Below are 18,776 nucleotides of genomic sequence, written 5' to 3'. Positions count from 1 at the left end.
GCCCCCGACACCATCCTGCATCTCTGAGTGAGAGTGATTCCTGCTGGGTCGTCTGTCCTCCTGCTCCTGGTCGTGGACTGCACTTCTACTACATCATCACTCGTCCCTCAGCTCCATCTGAATGAACTCTTAGATACGTAGTTGTAGAAGCTAATCTTTCTTTAACAGTTCTGGTATCTCCTGTCCGTCCTGGGATGGGATCTCTCCTTCATGTGAGAATCCCTAAGGTTTCTTCTTTTTTCCTGAATCAGGTTTTTTAGGAGTTTTTCCTTACCGGGAGGGAGGGTCTAAGGGCAGGGATAACCAGTTTATTTAGTCTTAGTTTTTAACTATTGTTCATATTTTATGACAAATTTTCTGCATCTGTGAAATTACCTGCATGAAGCCCAATGAAGCAAATTTCTTTTGTGATTTTGGGCTAAATAAATAAAATTGAATTTAATTGAATTGAATTCCTGTGATGGTTGACACATAAGCGAGGCTGCATGCGCCGTTATGGTCATCCATCAGGGTCACAGGGAAAGATGGCACTCATGGCGCTGGATTGATGGCTGAAAAGAACTGAAAAATGACCTCGGCTGGGAGTGGAGCTTAAACGTCAAGTCAATGGTTCTGGTTGATGTGGTGACCACAGAACTCTTCATGTGGTTCTCTGCAGCTGTTGGTTGACTTTCTGCATAACTTAGAAAACGTCACTGAAGTCCAGAGAATCAAACAACCCAAACGCTGTTGTGTCTGTGCATCTCTGCATGGCATTTGATGGAAAAGGTCATTACTGACTTACCTGTCCATGAGGGCCCATCATTGGATTGCTGGGGTTGGGTGGGGGGGGCTGTGTGTGGGGGGACGGCTGGGATCCGTGGGGCCCCTGGAGGGGAGAAGATTGGAAAATGTTGGTCAGAAATGAGGGATAAACAAACAGAGGGTTCCTGGTTCCAGAAGCTCCCAGATTTTCCTACAAAACACTGAAAGCTGACGTTCAGTCATGATGGGGGGGGGTGATATAGGATGGATGAAGCTGGATGAGGTTGGATCATGTGACATCACAATAGTGGAATGTCTTTGCCCTTTTAGAACACAAGCAACAGAAATGAAAAGTGAGGATGTTCTTTGGATCAGCTCCAACTATCTAGCAACACAGACGAAGTGAGCATTATCAGAAATTAACGCACACCATGGAAGCCTGAACAGTTCTTCACAAAGTGTAACTAGTTAGCTTTAAAAAATATTAATGATTTAATTCGTTAAATAAATCTCATACGTTAGCATGTTAGCCCTGACAGCTCTATAATAAACACAAACTGTGAAGGACTAAACTCTTTCCTCTGATCTCATCAGTAAATTTGAAAACTATAGAACAGACGATCGGATCTGAGCGCTCGTTGTGCTTCAGTTAACCGGTGTGTCATTGGAGCACAGAGACGGTGTCACTTTAACCCAATGCATCATGGGATATGTCGTGCAAAAACTGATGCTGCTGCCGGACAGACTCGCGTCTATGAGACTCAATATTTTGTTCACGTTTTAAACAGTCTGACAGTGGATCCCGCAGGAAGCTAACCCGGTAATCACAAGCGTTAGCGGTTTAACTGACAGACTTAATGAGTCGAATCAGAACAAGGCAATGAGGACGTTAACTACTTCTGTTTGGTCAGACAGATGGCGAATGATCAAGCAGAAGTGGCGGGACTTTTCCAGAAAGAGAGCTGTTGGCTAAATTGGGGTATGGTCACTTTTACCAAAGCATCTTTAATAGAATCCATAAACAGAAAGAAAAAAGTCTTATAATTTCATATCCTAAATCCTCAGAGTTATCAGGGCCTGTTTGGATGAACAGAGATGATATCCTGCTGATGATGTTAGATCAGTGAAAATGACTCCATCTCTCCAGTATACAGCTGATCGTCTCTACGGTTCAGCTGATTGTCTCTACGGTTCAGCTGATCGTCTCTACGGTACAGCTGACGGTCTCTACGGTACAGCTGACCGTCTCTACGGTACAGCTGTAGGTCTCTACGGTTCAGCTGATTGTCTCTACAGTTCAGCTGACCGTCTCTATGGTACAGCTGACGGTCTCTACGGTACAGCTAACGGTCTCTACGGTACAGCTGATTGTCCCTACGGTACAGCTGACCGTCTCTTCGGTACAGCTGACGGTCTCTACGGTACAGCTGACGGTCTCTACGGTACAGCTGACCGTCTCTACGGTACAGCTGTAGGTCTCTACGGTACAGCTGACCGTCTCTACGGTACAGCTGATTGTCTCTACGGTACAGCTGACCGTCTCTACGATACAGCTGACGGTCTCTACGGTACAGCTGACGGTCTCTACGGTACAGCTGATTGTCCCTACGGTACAGCTGATTGTCTCTACAGTTCAGCTGACCGTCTCTTCGGTACAGCTGACGGTCTCTACGGTACAGCTGACCGTCTCTACGGTACAGCTGAAGGTCTCTACGGTACAGCTGACCGTCTCTACGGTACAGCTGATGGTCTCTACGGTACAGCTGACCGTCTCTACGGTACAGCTGATGGTCTCTACGGTACAGCTGACCGTCTCTACGGTACAGCTGACGGTCTCTACGGTACAGCTGACCGTCTCTACGGTACAGCTGTAGGTCTCTACGGTACAGCTGACGGTCTCTACGGTACAGCTGATTGTCTCTACGGTACAGCTGATTGTCTCTACAGTTCAGCTGACCGTCTCTTCGGTACAGCTGACCGTCTCTACGGTACAGCTGACCGTCTCTACGGTACAGCTGATTGTCTCTACGGTACAGCTGACGGTCTCTACGGTACAGCTGACGGTCTCTACGGTACAGCTGACGGTCTCTACGGTACAGCTGATTGTCTCTACGGTACAGCTGATTGTCACTACGATACAGCTGACGGTCTCTACGGTACAGCTGATTGTCTCTACAGTTCAGCTGACCGTCTCTTCGGTACAGCTGACGGTCTCTACGGTACAGCTGACCGTCTCTACGGTACAGCTGTAGGTCTCTACGGTACAGCTGACGGTCTCTACGGTACAGCTGACTGTCTCTACGGTACAGCTGATCGTCTCTACGGTACAGCTGACCGTCTCTACGGTACAGCTGTAGGTCTCTACGGTACAGCTGACGGTCTCTACGGTACAGCTGACCGTCTCTACGGTACAGCTGACGGTCTCTACGGTACAGCTGTAGGTCTCTACGGTACAGCTGATTGTCTCTACAGTACAGCTGATCGTCTCTACGGTACAGCTGACGGTGTCCGTGGTCATTTTCACTGTGACAGTAATCTGTCTAAATCACCTTCAAATACAAACTCTGGTTCCTTTACCCTTCTGCTCTCTTTGGGGTCCAGATGACTCCACCCACATACTGATGTGTGATTCCTTCCATGAAAAATGTGGACAAAGGTGGACAGGATTTTATGTCTGCCATGGACATTAGTGAAACTCAAAAATCAAAGATAAAATAAAGGTCAGCGCACTGTCTTGTGGGGTCCAGATGACCCCACTTATAATGTAAACAAGCCAAGGAGAGTTGAAGGGTTAAATATTTTCAGATATGTTCCCTTCAGGCCGAATAACCGTTTTAGAGCTGGGCGGTGATGGTTGGATGAGATATTTCACAGGAAGTTCTTACCTGAAAGAATCCTGGGGGCATGGGTCCGCCCGGCATGCCGTCACTGGGGGGCATGTTGCCCATCACTGGACTGGGGGCCGCGGCAGCACTCTGAGAATACACCAAGAAGAGATTTTGCTGAGTATTCCTGAGGCAGACAGAGCAGCAGTGAGAACCGGTGGAGCAGAAGGAAGTCCTCAGAGTAAACCACATTCTGGATTAGTTCTGGATCCAGAGGACTTGTGTCGCTCCGTAGAGTTCCTGATTCCTGCAGCAGAGCCTGCTTGGACTACTTGATGCATTTCCAGAAGAATTCCTGGTTCTTTCTCAGTTATAAAAAAATTCATCATAAAGGAGGAGAAAGAAGAGAAAGAGTTTGACACCGACTGTGTTTTCTGCTGTGGCGGGAAGTTTGAGGAAGTTTGGTCACATCCTCCCTCGGTCGCCAAAACGCTTATATCTGTCTTTCTGTCTGCTGGAGTCCTGATGTGCTTCAGAGACCAGGGATGACGGAATACAGGACTCTGAGATTCTTCTGAACTGGACAAGATCTTTACCTGAGCACAACCTTTACCTGAACATAACCTTTATCTGAACGTAACCTTTACCTGAACATAACCTTTACCTGAACATGACCTTTACCTGAGCATGACCTTTACCAGCGCATGACCTTTACCTGAGCATGACCTTTACCTGAGCATGACCTTTACCTGAGCATGACCTTTACCTGAGCATGACCTTTACCAGAGGATGACCTTTACCTGAACATGACCTTTACCTGAGCATGACCTTTACCAGAGGATGACCTTTACCTGAACATGACCTTTACCTGAGCATGACCTTTACCAGAGGATGACCTTTACCTGAGCATGACCTTTACCTGAGCATGACCTTTACCTGAGCATGACCTTTACCTGAGCATGACCTTTACCTGAGGATGACCTTTACCTGAATATGACCTTTTTACTGTCACAACAGGGATTTATTGAGTATAAACCCCTGTTGTATTCAATGCTAAACTTTATTTACATTGATTATGTTCTGTTTTTATGTTGTTGGAGCGGACGGAAAAGAAGAAGAGGGGGGGGGGTTAAAGGGGGGTAGTTTAGAGAGAAAGGAAGATGGCAACGGAGGGAAACAACATCATAAAACATCCAGGTCTAGATAGTAAACTAGAATGGGCGGGGCTTGTCTACACACACACTCTGTAGAAACGGAGGTCCCGGAGAAGTGATGTAACAAGGCCCGACCAGGTACACCCACTGGTGGAGTTTTGGAAAGGACTAGTTCTCGTGAGCAAGGTTCGGAACCCGGACCACCGAGACCTGGACACTCCCAGGCTCCGATGTAGTTTGATCCCCTGGTCTAGATCTTAAATCTCCCGGCATGGGGAGGAGACCGCCGGGCTCAGGAGACCGGCACCCAAGAGACTAGACCACCAGGCCGAGGCACCTGAACAAGACCTTTACCTGAACACAAATTTTAGCTGAAGAAGACCTTCACCTGAACATGACTTTTACCTGAGCATGACCTTTACGAGAGCATGACCTTTACCAGAGGATGACCTTTACCTGAGCATGACCTTTACCTGAACTCGACATTTACCTAACCTCGATCATTAACTGGCCACACCCTTCCCACTGAAAAGCAGCTCAGGAGAATCTGTCAATCAAACGTTGGAGGCGGGGCAAGCGGGCACCACATTCTTTTACTGATGCTTCTGAATGGTCAGTTTATAACTTGAATGAATGAATGAATAAATGAAATGGTTTATTTCAAGCAATCAGGTAATAATACATAACATATCACTTAATAAATCACAAGTTGATCACTTGAAAGGGAGTGGAAGGAAGTGAACTTGTATAATCCCACCCCGACTCGACCATTTTCTCTACATGAATTATCAATATCTGGTTCAGGACTTAATATTAGGGCTGCCACAAATGATTATTTCAATAGTCGACTAATCTCCGATTATTTTTTTCGATTAGTCGACTAATCGGTTCGTGCGGCGACTGGATGTAAAACACACATCTTAACCATCATTATCTTTAAACTTGAGGTCTTTAAGCTATATTCTATCTAAAATAGAGACAATAGTTAATTAATCTTTTAATGAATCATGCAGATTTTCTCCTTCATTTGTTTCTGGCATTAAAACAAGACTTAAATCAAACGAGGTAATCTGAATCAACAACAGAAAACTCTTTAAAACCCTGCAATTCTTTTTTAAAGCATATATTTAATAAAACATGTATAAAGTATTTCAAAAGCTATTTGCAGACATAAACACACTCAAAATATTTGCGGCCCAATATTGAGGCCCATTTATTAAAGCAAAACACTAAGAACATCTTTGAACTGAAGATATTCCTATACATAAAAAACCTGAGGATGCCCATATAAACAAAGAAAATAAATAAAAAGGGTAAATGTATATTTTAAAAGGGAGAAAAGCAGGAGATGTTAGACTGTACATCAGTACTTTCATTCTTTCACTACCTACATCCACTGCACATGCACAGACCGATACTTCATATTGTTCAGTTTGGGGGAGAACCCATAAATCTGTGTTACTTCTTTAATGTTGTTGTTTTTGTGACTTTAAGTTACATTTAATTGTAGCTTAATCCAGATAATGTAATGCTACACTTGTAAACTTAGCTCTGGACTTCTATTCGAGCTACTTCACTTTTGGGACTCGCACATCGCTTCACAACTCTGCAGCAGATCCGTACCGACACACAGCCTCTCTGTCTGAGCGGTGAATGTTTCATAATCCGCTCTTTGAACCGAACGTCGTGATCGCGGCGGAATATGAATGAAGCCTTGGACGAGCGGTTCATTTCCAGTGTAAACTCGTTATCCGCGCCGTCCTCGCGGCGTTTGGTTAGAAGAGAGCAGATTATGAAACGTTCATATGCAGACAGAAGCGCCGTAGACACGGATCTGCTGCAGATCTTCTGGTTCATCTCCAAACAGCGCAGTAATGACAGCCGCGGCAGAGCTAGCTGTGTTAGCGCCGATGTTAGCTTAGCTAGACGAAGCTCTGTGTTCAGCGTGATCAAACTCAGTCTCAACATGCTTCATCTTCAGGTGATCATTTATCGCCATCGTGCTCTCATGGAACACAAGTTCTGTCTTAGAAATTACATTTGACACTTTTTCCTCTTTTATTTTCCTTCCCACATTTTTGAGCTAGCGTGTTGTTATGAGACTACCGGGAACTTCCTGTTACGTCACTGCTGACCGGATTAGCACCACTGCGCATGTGTGACAAAGATAAAGGCAGACCCGGCATTAGAAAGCGTGAAGCGTAGTTTTAAAACAAAAAAAAAAACGACACTTCGACGACCAAATTATTCGTCGACTATTTTAATAGTGGATTAGTCGTCGATTAGTCGAATAATCGTGGCAGCCCTACTTAATATCAAATATTAATAGATTCAAAGCATCATTAATATTTTTTATGTAATCAAGTTTCAAAGCATCAACAACAGATCATTTATATTCTTATTGAAAAAAACTCTGAAGATTGTATTCAAAGAATTATAATAATACAAAATGTAATAAGTAAGTCATTTTAATTATGCTAATAATTCAATTAATACAGTTTGTATTTATCAAAGAGTGATTATAAAAATAGAAAATCATGTTCATTAGTTAATGGAGAAAAAAAAATCGAAATATTCTAATTTAAAAGAAGAAAAAAAATACTTATATATATATATATATATATACCATTTGTGCAAATTGTATTCATCAAAGAAATGATTATAGAACACAAAAAATAATTGGTTGGAAAGGAAAGAATCAGTAATTTGAGCAGAAATCAGTGCTACATCACAGCTTAGGAACAAGTTTAAGGCCACGTAATCGTTCTTCGTTGTTATGACTTAGAGACTGTGAAGGTCTCATCTCAAAGGAAATGTGCTCGAGTTCTGCAGCTCAGAATCGGGTCAGAGGTCACATCCAGCGTTTCTTTTAGTTCACATTTCACATTGTGCTTGAATTAAAGGGTCACACATGCGTAATCCCACAGTTCTCAAAGTCTTTCATGGATTTTATTTTCAGAGGCTTCGTCTGGTCCGGTGGTCCGAGTGGTTTCACAAAGATTCTGGAGTTGGCGTAAATGGCGTATACTTGTATAGCGCTTTCTACCCTCCTTCAAGGGCCCAAAGCGCTTCACAGTCACAGACCCATTCACCCATTCACACACACATTCACACACTGGTGGTGGCTCCGCTGCCGAAACACTGGCGCCAACCTCCCACCAGAGGCAGGGAGTTCAGAGTCCACGATCTGTTTCCTCAATCGTAGGAGCCTCGCGTGCTTCGCCAGATCATATTTACACAGATGATCGTTAAGATAAACATTAGACCCCTTCAGGTGTTTTCTTTGCTTCATCAGAGCTATCTTGTGCTTGGGATTCACAAACCTGATCAGGATCGCTGGTTTATCCGTATTCTTTCTCCGAGGAAGCGGATGACAGACCTCAACAGTGTTTAGGTCCAAGGAAATCCCTTTAGACGTGATTCTCCACGGTCACATTGGCATCCGTCACAGCTCCGTTAGCATCCATGCTAGCGCTGGTAGCACCAGGCCGCACCCGGGGCTGTAGTTGAAGTCCCGTGAGAATCACATTATTCATCCGTGCCTGTTGATCCATGTCATGCATCCTCCTCTCCAGGAGATCTTGGTGATTATCTCGTTGTTCGTTACGCCCTTTCTTGATGGAAATCTTCCAGGAGTTGTAGCAGTGGTGTTAGCTTAGCTTCCAGCAGCGCTGCTAGCTTAGATTCAGAGAGAACAGCTGGGGTTAGCTTAGCCTGGATGTCGGCTAAGGCGATTTTGAGCTCTGCTAGATCAGCTTCCAGATTTTTCTTCGGTGCCATGTTCAACTCTCCTCGTTGCGGTAGTTGTTGCTGCAGCTCGGTGATTAAAGTCGCTTGTGGGCAACTTTAAAAAACTTTAAAAGCCGAAGAGTTGAGGAGACCTGGAGACACGCGTCTGCTCGTGACCCGGAACTGGAACTTGAATAACAACACAGAAAAAAAAATATCTTTAAAAAATAAGATTTAAAAGAGTGTGTCAGGAAGAATGTATCAGATCAAGAAGGATTATTCTGACAAATAAAGTGACTGAAAAATAACAGTTTACTTATGGATGGAAGTCTATGGGTACTTCCTGTTTGGAACACCAGAGGGGCGGGGTTAGGGTGTCCATCTGTATACAGTCTATGCTCCAAACATGACCCACCTCATTACACACCTGGTTGATACAGATGTCAGCTAACAGGCCAAGGGGGCGAGGGGGGCCTGCGCGACTCAGATATTTAAACACAGCATGGGGGTGGGGGTCCTGCAGCAGAACTAGAACTAGTACAGAGGCAAGACACCCCACCCCCCAGGTGAATGTCAGGTTCTGAAGAAAGACTAACAGTCTGAGACTTCAGAACTTTGCTTCCATCGTACCCCGTGTTGGAGGATTTCACGCGATTTTGGGATGGAGTTACCTGCATTACTGCAGGTCGGAGGCGGAGCTCTGTGTCGTGGTGATGGCGAGGCGCATTGATGCAGCTGCCCCGCCTCCTGCAGCTCCAAAGCATCAAGCAGCAGAAAAGCATAAGAAAGGAGGAAGAAAAAATGAGCGCAGATTTCTGCGATGGGAGGTGTGGGGCATTAAAGTGTTTGTGTGTGCATGTGAAGCAGCAGCAGCAAAAGGCCCTTTCTCCCAGTTACCATGACAACCAGACCTTAGCTCCTGCTCTCCAGAGCCCGTAAAAGCCTCCGGCCGTCAATCACCGCTCGGCCAGCAGAGGAGGAAGGAGGGATGGAGAAAGGACGAGAGAAGAAGACCGACACTGATAGCTGCTGTGTTGGCCTCAAACGCCGTCTGTCTTCAGCTCAACACACAGCAAACGTAAATCCTGTTACAGCGCCGCATCCCTAACGATCACAGGACGCCGTCGCAGGTCGTTTCTGCAGAAATCCAGATGCTTCGACACAGACAATTCCAGGGAGTTTCTCAAACATCAGCAGGAAAATAAAGCAGCTTCCGTCTGTGCTGGCCCTGCGGTAGTCTGGCACCCTGTCCAGAAAAAACCCCGCCTTCACCCAAGCTAGGATAGGCTCCAGTAACCACATGAGCCCAGGGCTTGAGTTGGTGTGGAAGATGGATGAATGGATGGATGGATGGATGGATAATAGATGAATGGATGATGGATGATAAATGGATGGATGGATAATAGATGGATGATGGTTGGATGATGGTTGGATAATAGATGGATGATGGATGGATGATGGATGGATGGATGATGGATGGATGATGGATGATAGATGGATGATAGATGGATGATGGATGGATGACGGATGGATGATGGTTGGATAATAGATGGATGATGGATGGATGATGGATGGATGGATGGTTGGATAATAGATGGTTGATGGATGGATGGATGATAGATGGATAATAGATGGATGATGGATGGATGATGATGGATGGTTGGATGACGGTTGGAAATTAGATGGATGATAGATGGATGATGGATGGATGATGGTTGGATGATGGTTGGATAATAGATGGATGATGGATGGATGATGGTTCAATAATAGATGGATGGATGATGGTTGGATGATGGATGGATGATAGATGGATAATAGATGGATGATGGATGGATGATGATGGATGGTTGGATGACGGTTGGAAATTAGATGGATGATAGATGGATGATGGATGGATGATGGTTGGATGATGGTTGGATAATAGATGGATGATGGATGGATGATGGTTCAATAATAGATGGATGATGGATGGATGATGGTTGGATGATGGATGGATGATAGATGGATAATAGATGGATGATGGATGGATGATGATGGATGGTTGGATAATAGATGGATGATGGATAGATGATGGATGGATTTTGGATGATGGATGGATGGATGATGGATGGATAATAGATGGATGATGGTTGGATAATAGATGGATGATGGATGGATGATGGATGGATGGTTGGATGATAGATGGATGGATGATGGATGCAGTGCCGCGCGGTGAGGTTCACGGCTGGTGAGGCTCTGACGTCATCAGTCAGATTTACAAACTTTATATAAATAAATACTTAAAGAACCTGAAAGCTCTGACACGATCTGGCAACACTGAGCAGCTGATTCACCATTTGACTGACAGATAAAGTGTTTTAAACTTCAATTCAACATTTTACTTCTGTTTACAAACTGTAGCATAGAAAATGTTGTTATTGACTTATATTAATTCATGAATGACGTCTGTGCTGCTCCCGCAGAAACAGATGAATGTTCTGTTTGTAGAATCTTCATTTCTCCAGAGTTAAAGTCTCTCTGTCTCCGTGGAGATCTCTACCAGAGAGTCTAAACACATTCTGGGTTCAGGGCTTAAAACCAAATCCTCCATTTAGAAACTGATGTTAACATTAAAGAGTAACTGGACGGCTGCACTTGTCTTGCTAAAACTACTATTTTTTATCCGCGGTGTCACATACACTCTCTGGGCTCACCAGCGCCCTCTGCTGGTGGCATGTATATCCTGGTGCGGCAGGCGGACTGTCTGCCGCACCGAGTGTGTTTTTGAAGCGCATTTTTAGCGGATAAAAAGACTAAACGAGTCACAAACTGAAGCAAATGAAATACAAATCAGGTCGATTTAAAATAAAGCGTTTTATGATGATAGAAATACCGAAACAACACAGACATGCGTCAGCTGCAGCTGCAGAAAGTGTGAGCGGTGCTGGGGAGGCGGGGCTACAGCTGCCAGCGCCGTCTAACGGATTTGAGGAGGAAACTCGCAAATCTGCTGCTTTTTTATCAAAGAAATGTTGAAAACTCTCAGTAAAAGGTAAACATAGAAAAGACGTCTCAAAAATATAACATTTGATTTCTATTTTTAATTTTAAAAACTATGTTCATGTTATGTAATCAATGCATTTTCAAGATATATTTTGCAGGTGAGGCAGAGTTTCACCTGCCTCCCCTGAATGCACATCACTTAATGGAAGGATGGATATATCAGAATCAGAATACTTTATTTATCCCAGGGGGAAATTGCATTTACAGCCGAGCTTCGTCACCAAATTGCTACAGCCCGAAAAGAATAGGAATACACATCTATGGATCTATTAATCCCAATAAGTCATCTTAATTTTGTAGTTTTTCTGCAAAACAGAGCGACTTCATATCAATGTCAAATCATTTTGTTTGTTTGTTCAACTTGGATGGTTCTCCTGGATGGCCTCCCAGAATCTGGATGGTTTTGGGAGGCCATCCAGGTTCTGGGAGGCCTCCTCCCAGCTCCTCCTCCTCTTCTGCTCCTCTTAGACTGAACTTCTGCAAAGGTCTGCAGTGAAGGAAACTGACCACAACAACACCTCCTGATCCTCCAGGAGAACCGCTGTTCACCTGCAGCGCCTCCCTGAGGCTGCAGGAGCTGCTGCTCCATCAGGTTCATTGACTACCGGGACCCCCCCAGCAGAACGCACTTGAACAAGACCCCCACGACAAAGGAAAAGACCTATCCCACAATAAGACCCAAGACCCCCTCCTCCTGCCTACTGATGCTCCTCAGCAGGAAAAAGCGCCAAGTCATCAAAGTTCAGACTTCAGGATTTGAACCTGAGAATCTGCAGATGATTTCAGTTTTAACTTGCTCTGTCTTTTATCAGTACTCTTGTTTTTCTATTGTATTTATGCATACACACGAAGGTCCGGTTCAAATCCCAGCTGGGGGAACTGAAACAGAACCACCAGCTGGGGTTCTTTCTCTGTGGAGTTTGCATGTTCTCCCCGTGCATGCGTGGGTTTTCACCGGGGACTCCGGCTTCCTCCCACCGTCCAAAAACGCTTCATACGTTAATTGGTGACTCTAAAATCTCCCAAGGTGTGGATGAGAGTGAATGTGAGTGTGATTGAGGTCCTGTGACACACTGGCGACCTGTCCAGGTGAACCCCGCCTTCAACCATCAGCAGCTATGTTACTTTTTAATTGTTTTAGCTGTTTTTAGTGGTTTTTTAGGTTTTACTGCATGACACCAATAAATAACTAAGCCAGGATTTGAACCGGAGCCTTCTTGCTGTGAGTGTGTATACATAATATATACATACAAGTACATGAATACAATAGAAAAACAAGAGTACTGATAAAAGACAGAGCAAGTTAAAACTGAAATCATCTGCAGATTCTCAGGTTCAAATCCTGAAGTCTGAACTTTGATGACTTGGCGCTTTTTCCTGCTGAGGAGCATCAGAAGCCGGGAGGAGGGGGTCTTGGGTCTTATTGTGGGACGGGTCTTTTCCTTTGTCGTGGGGGTCTTGTTCAAGTGTGTTCTGTTGGGGGGGTCCCGGTAGTCAATGAACCTGATGGAGCAGCAGCTGCTGCAAACTAGCCTTGGCAAAAAGCATTATGATATGGCCATGGGACTGCTATCGACAGTGTCTATGTTTTTACATCTGTCCTTACTCAATAAATACAAACAGTTCAATTCAAACTCTGAGTATAAAGCTGGAATCATCTCAGACCGGTTTCTTCAACAATGAGTTCCCTGGACTCAAACGGATCCACAGTCACCAGAACACCATTAGAGAGACGACTAACGTTACTCTGAACCACAGAAACCCAGGAAAGTCGAGAGCTGGGAGAATAAAATCCAGATTTGAGCAAAAATGATTGATCTGATTCAACAAATTCAAACGAATCGATAAAGCGATCAATCGTCCAGCCAAACGGCAACTCACTATCACACACATGAACACAAACACACACAGCTTTCGCTCAATAAACTTCCCTCCTATAACCCCCCCACCCCACCGCTGGTGTCTGCATATCAGGCAGTTCAGAGCAGCTGTCGTCATGGTAACGGGCTCCCGTCTGCGCTCGTCTGGCACTTCAGATCCAGAGAGCGCCATCGTTTTAGTGAGACAAGACACGGCAATGACGTTCAGGTCGAGGACGGAACAGAAGGCCCCCCCTCACTGCTGCTTCTCTGTGTTTGTGTGGGGGGCCTGGTGTCATGTGACCCAGCAGACACACAGGCATCTCACAGCGCTATTCCCGGAACTTCCACCACTGTGACCTTTCCAGACCTCCAGCAAACGGACACGCCATTTTGATGGCCCACCAGCCCAGCGGTGCATGAGTCCACAGATACAAGACCCCCCTCCAAGATCACGCATGCATGAGTCCACAGATACAAGACCCCCCCTCCAAGATCACGCAAAAATGCCGCAGCTGAAGCTGTCTAGAATGAGCAGCACAGGGCCGTTTTCGGCTGTACAGAAATACAGAGAAATACACCCCCACCGGAAAGATTCTATCCGCCCTGCTACTGATCCTTGGGTGTGATGGAGACACGTTCAGCACGAAGCTACCTTCAGGAATCGAACCCTCGGCTGGTGCATCATCAGCGCAGTTCCTGCATCAGTGGAGCCCCCCCTCCAGGTCACTTTCAGCCGTTTAGATAGCAGCAGTTAGAACCCAATGCGGCTTGCCGAATGGACCCCCCCAAAAGGGCGGCCGGGGGGTGGGGGTCAGACACTGCTGGCCTCAGACAGTGTTTAGTTCTGGACATCCGAGCAGTTTCCCTAAGCAGAGAACAGGATGTCAGAACCAGAACCTTACACCGGTTCTGATGCAGTTTGGACAGTCTGCAACAGATTGAAGCTGTTCCTCTAAGGTCCGTTCAACCCTTGTCCTATCCTAGACATGTTTACATTCAAGTGGGTCTTCTGGACCCACAAGACAGAACGCTGAAGTTTTCTTTTCAAGGATTTTTGATCTTCTCTTGAATCTGTGGCAGACATAAGATACTGTCCGCCTTCGTCATGGGAGGGGTCACACTTCAATGTTAGAGTGGGGTCATCTGGGCCCCATAACAGAGCACGATGGATAACTTGAATAACTTAAACTACATACAAATATCATGAAAAAACATAATTATGGATATTAAAAATCAAAACTGACCAATGGAACGACTGAACCAAAGCTGTCTGTTTCTCTGTTGAAGCTATTTCCTGTTTGGAACGGGGGGGTGGCGGTGGGTGGGGGTCATCATGAGGATCATTCTGAGGAATAACTGAGAAGCAGATGAAGACGAGCACCACGGTGGCAGCGCTGACAGCAGTCCATCACCGCCCTGGGGGGTCCCATTGTAGGCCATGGATCAACTCTACAACCTAAGTAGCTGAGCAGGACTCTGAACTCTGGTGATTGATGCGGTTTAACAGGTTATTGGGTTAGGGTTAGCAAACAGTTCAGAGCTGAAGGCCTCTTGTGGGGCTGAGCAAAAAATATATTTTTTTAAAATTATGATATATTTATAATTTCCGGCAATGACGATATAAACCAAATAATAACTAGAATTTGAAGTACGATGCACTGGGATTTTGTCCACTATTTGTATCATCTATTTTTCATTCAGTTTTCCATGATTTTGTTTGGTGCAGTGTGATTCAGGTGTTGTCCCTCTCTCCCACTCTCCTCCGGGGGAGCAGGAGAGATTTCAGATTCCAGGTGGATCATTTGTGCTCCTGACCTTGGCCGTGGACCTCACCTCTGGCTTGTCTTGCACCCCTCCCCCCAGCTGTCCCAGCTCCATCTGGATGTAGCTCATCTGCTGCACTATTCAAACCTGTAGTTAATTAGCTGATTCCTCTTTAACAGTCCTGGTAAATCTCCTGTCTGTCCTGGGAGAGAATCTCTCTTTCATGTGGACAACCATGAGGGTTCTTCTTTTTCTCCCTGGAATCTGTTTTTTTAGGGTTTTTTCCTCACAGAGAAGGAGGGTCTAAAGGCAGGAAAGTCCAGGGTCTGTTTAGTTTAGCAATCAGCTGTTGTTTATATTTTATGACTGATTCTGTGTTTTTGCACAAGTCTTGGTGTGAAGTCTGTAGAGATAACTGTGTTGTGATATTAAGCTATATAAACACAACTTAATTTAATTGAAGTGAATATTAAAGCAAAAACTTTAAAGTTTCAAAAGAGAACATAGGACTGGAGCCGGCAGCCCCCCAGCCAAGGACTAGGATGAAGCAGAGAGTGGGCAGAGCAGGAGCCCCAGCCTGGTTAGGGACCCGTCCCACCCCGAGCTGCTCCAGGTCCAGACCCAGTGCCCTGACTACACAAGACCCACACTGGCGCCCAGAAGAGAGGCACGCCACCGCCCAGTAGTCCTGAGCCTCACCCGCCTCCACCCCCAGAGACAGGGCAGGACCGCCCACCCCAAGCCTGCACTGCACACCCGGGAAGCCGGCCAGCTCCACCAACGACAAACCAGGGGAAGCGGCAGAGACCAACTGCCAGACAAGGTGGGACAGCGGTGACCAGCAGAAGCCCCAGACAGGGAAGGGGGCCCGAGGATCAGGCTCCAGTTGCTGTGAGCAACCATGGAAAAATGAGGGTGCCCCGGTGTGCCCAGAAAAGGGGCCCTACCTGCCTCTTGGGGGATATGGTTGACCCAGCTCAGATGTTCTGGACTCACCACGTGGAAAACACCCGCAAAGATCAAATGATCTCTATTTTTAGCCCCCCCCCATTGATATTTGTGTCGTTATGTTATTTAAAAATATATTTTCTTACACCTCCCTCCCAGGGTAAGAGTGGTCATGCCTCAGTACAGGTGCTGCAGAATGCAGCCCCCCACCCATCCCCAGCCACCCGAGTTCACACAGCGAGGGAGGGGCCAGACCCCCAGTGCTGAACAACAGTGTTTAACACACAGTGGTGTGTTACCACGGCAACTGGAGGGGCTTCAGTGGTCCTCCCAGAAAACATTCATGAGGAGGAAACAGACCAGCTGAAACTAGCCCCTCTTAAAGCAGCAGCACAGCAGATGGCGCGTGTCTGCCCTCGCCGTCTGCACACACTGGCCTTCCCAGAGCCTAGCTTTGCATGGAGTCGGTGACACAGAGGACCCCCTTGCCCTCTCCACCTCTGCCTCCCTCTTGCCCCCCCACCCCCCCACCCCGCATGCACGGTGTATGCATCCGTCTTCAAGGCCGTCTCTGTCACAGGAGCAGCTCTAAACTTTCAGATCATCCAAATGAAGAAAACACATAAATTATATTTGATCTTCTGCCTCAGCCACTTCCAGATGGCTGGCGAACAGCTGGGGGGCGGCACCTCCCTAACCCAGGTGAACACGGACCTTTTTCCTTTCAGCAGGAACAATGGAAAACACTGGCACACGCCGTCCTCAGGCCGGTCCGCAGACACGGCGTTTGATATTAAAAGACGCGGAGGAGGTGAGAGGCAGACATGTTAACACCCTTTGTGTGGAGGATTCTGCATGTCGGCCCCCTCCCTCCATAAGAACCTTCTCTGCTCATAGATGCTATTATTATTCTTCTCGTCTGCCCCCCAGAAGGAACGCGAGCACTTCTGGCACCCAACCACATTAACCAATAATCTCCTGTAAGATGCAGAGGGGGAGGGGCAGACCTGAGAGGAAAGGAAGAAGATGATTGGAGGAGGACTTTCTTCAAAAACAGAGCAGGAATGAAGAGAAATGAGGAAGAGAAGCAGGAACTCACAGAGGCCACCAATCAACAGCAGTTTACAGAGCAAAGCTCCGCCCCCTAAGCCACCTGTTCCTGGGACAAATGTATAACTGTCTCATACAGTCCCCAGCAGGTGAGGCGGTGCGATGGGAGTGACGCACTAGTGGCACCAAATTTGGCACGAACTGCACGTTTGGGGTCATGACCTGAGCCACAAGAGCCGAGTGTTTGTGAGAAAACAAAGGCTTCTTCTGCGTCTTTAAGCTCATGTTTCTGTGTGCTTGGGAGCTTGTGCCTCCACATGTCTACTTCCTTCATCACGTGAGCTGTCGACACTCGTTCTGCCTTCTCAAAGACTCGCCATGTCTCATAATCAAACCCTCAAATTAACTTTGTGGAGCATCTACATTCTGGCAGAAAGAAAAAAACGCTGATCTCTTTAGAAAAACAAACATGATTAGAGGAAAGGACAGAAATACAATTAAGACGAGAACAGGCTCATTACTGTACAGGCTCTTTATGATCTACTTGAAGTGTGAATTCATTTGCATGGCAGTGTGAGTCAACACAGGACTGTTCATGTCTGTGATCACTGATTCAGGGGAGAGCCAACAAGCTATCCAGCTAGTCTGCAGCTTCCAGGACTGGAGTGCAGCCAGGGTTCCAATCCCACCACATTCCTCTAGATTAGCTGTCAACCAGTCCAGAGATGTAAGGATCAGCATGGTAGACTCCATTATCTTCTTCAGAAAGAAGCGCCTTAAAAGGAGCCAAACCCAGAGGAGCTCACCAAATCTGTAACTAGGAATGTCTCCATGATTTCCTAGCAACGGCATCATTTCAAAGACATGAATAAACAAGCCCTGTGTCTTATGTACTTTGTAATTGTTCTCTGCAACATTAATAATCCAGCTGCCAAAGACCTAAAACTTCCATCCTGGTCTTTCTGAACACATTCCTGTGTCCCCACAGCTGCAGAGCGCCCCCTGAGGGAAGCGTGTGTGGCTCTCAGCACCAGTCTTTGGTTCTGTGATCACAGATCAATAAGGAAGCCATCAGTAAGGGATGAGATGGAGCGGAGGCCAGAGATCATGAGAGGAAGAGGCCCGATCACCCTGGGGACGAACCCTCCTTCAGCCCCATAAAAACATCAACCCTGTGGACGGGCGTCAGAGCGTCTGCTCAGTCAGAACGTCAGAGACAGACTTCAGGATGATCCCAAACGAAGAAGCTGTCAACATCGGGAGCAGTGAAGCCATCTGCATTCCAGAGAACCGTGTTCATGTGATAAATAATGAAAAGACCAAAAAGTTTCTTTCAACTTTAACAGCACACTTAAGGACATTTTACAAATCTCCTCTCAGAGGACATACATAAACAAACCCTGTTTCGTATGTACTTTGTGATTGTTCTCTGCCGTATTCAACCCTGGCACATGTCTGAGGACACACGCATCTCCAGTGAGAATGTGTCAGCTTCAGTTTGTGGCAGAAGCAGAACCCGAAGCTTCTGACCTGCTGACCAAAGCTGTCGAACAGCCGATAAAAAGCGAGGAGCTTTCTGCAGCTGACCCGCCCTGCAGAAAGCTCCTGGAAATGATACAGCGTTTAGATTCATTAGACACAGTTGTCGGATTTAATTA

At 46.2% G+C, this 18,776-nt stretch overlaps 1 protein-coding gene across 3 annotated transcripts in view; it reads right to left on the bottom strand.

The window, feature by feature from the left end:
- Positions 1-18,776, bottom strand: part of ssbp4 (single stranded DNA binding protein 4) — a 61,909-nt gene that overhangs the window by 16,777 nt on the left and 26,356 nt on the right. For all 3 annotated transcript variants that reach the window (XR_002917464.2, XM_024259066.2, XM_024259067.2), the window contains exons 5-6: positions 3,630-3,719; positions 785-868 (exon numbers count right to left, since the gene is read on the bottom strand). Coding sequence is in view for 2 of the 3 variants with exons in the window: in XM_024259066.2 (XP_024114834.1) it covers positions 785-868; positions 3,630-3,719 (174 nt within the window). In the remaining variant the exon portion in view is untranslated. The remainder of the gene's footprint in view (positions 1-784; positions 869-3,629; positions 3,720-18,776) is intronic.

This window comes from Oryzias melastigma, linkage group LG4 (assembly GCF_002922805.2).
Source record: "Oryzias melastigma strain HK-1 linkage group LG4, ASM292280v2, whole genome shotgun sequence".
Taxonomy (NCBI): Eukaryota; Metazoa; Chordata; class Actinopteri; order Beloniformes; family Adrianichthyidae; genus Oryzias; species Oryzias melastigma.
Note: the sequence above shows the minus strand (reverse complement) of the source record. Positions and strands in the feature narration are given on the sequence as shown.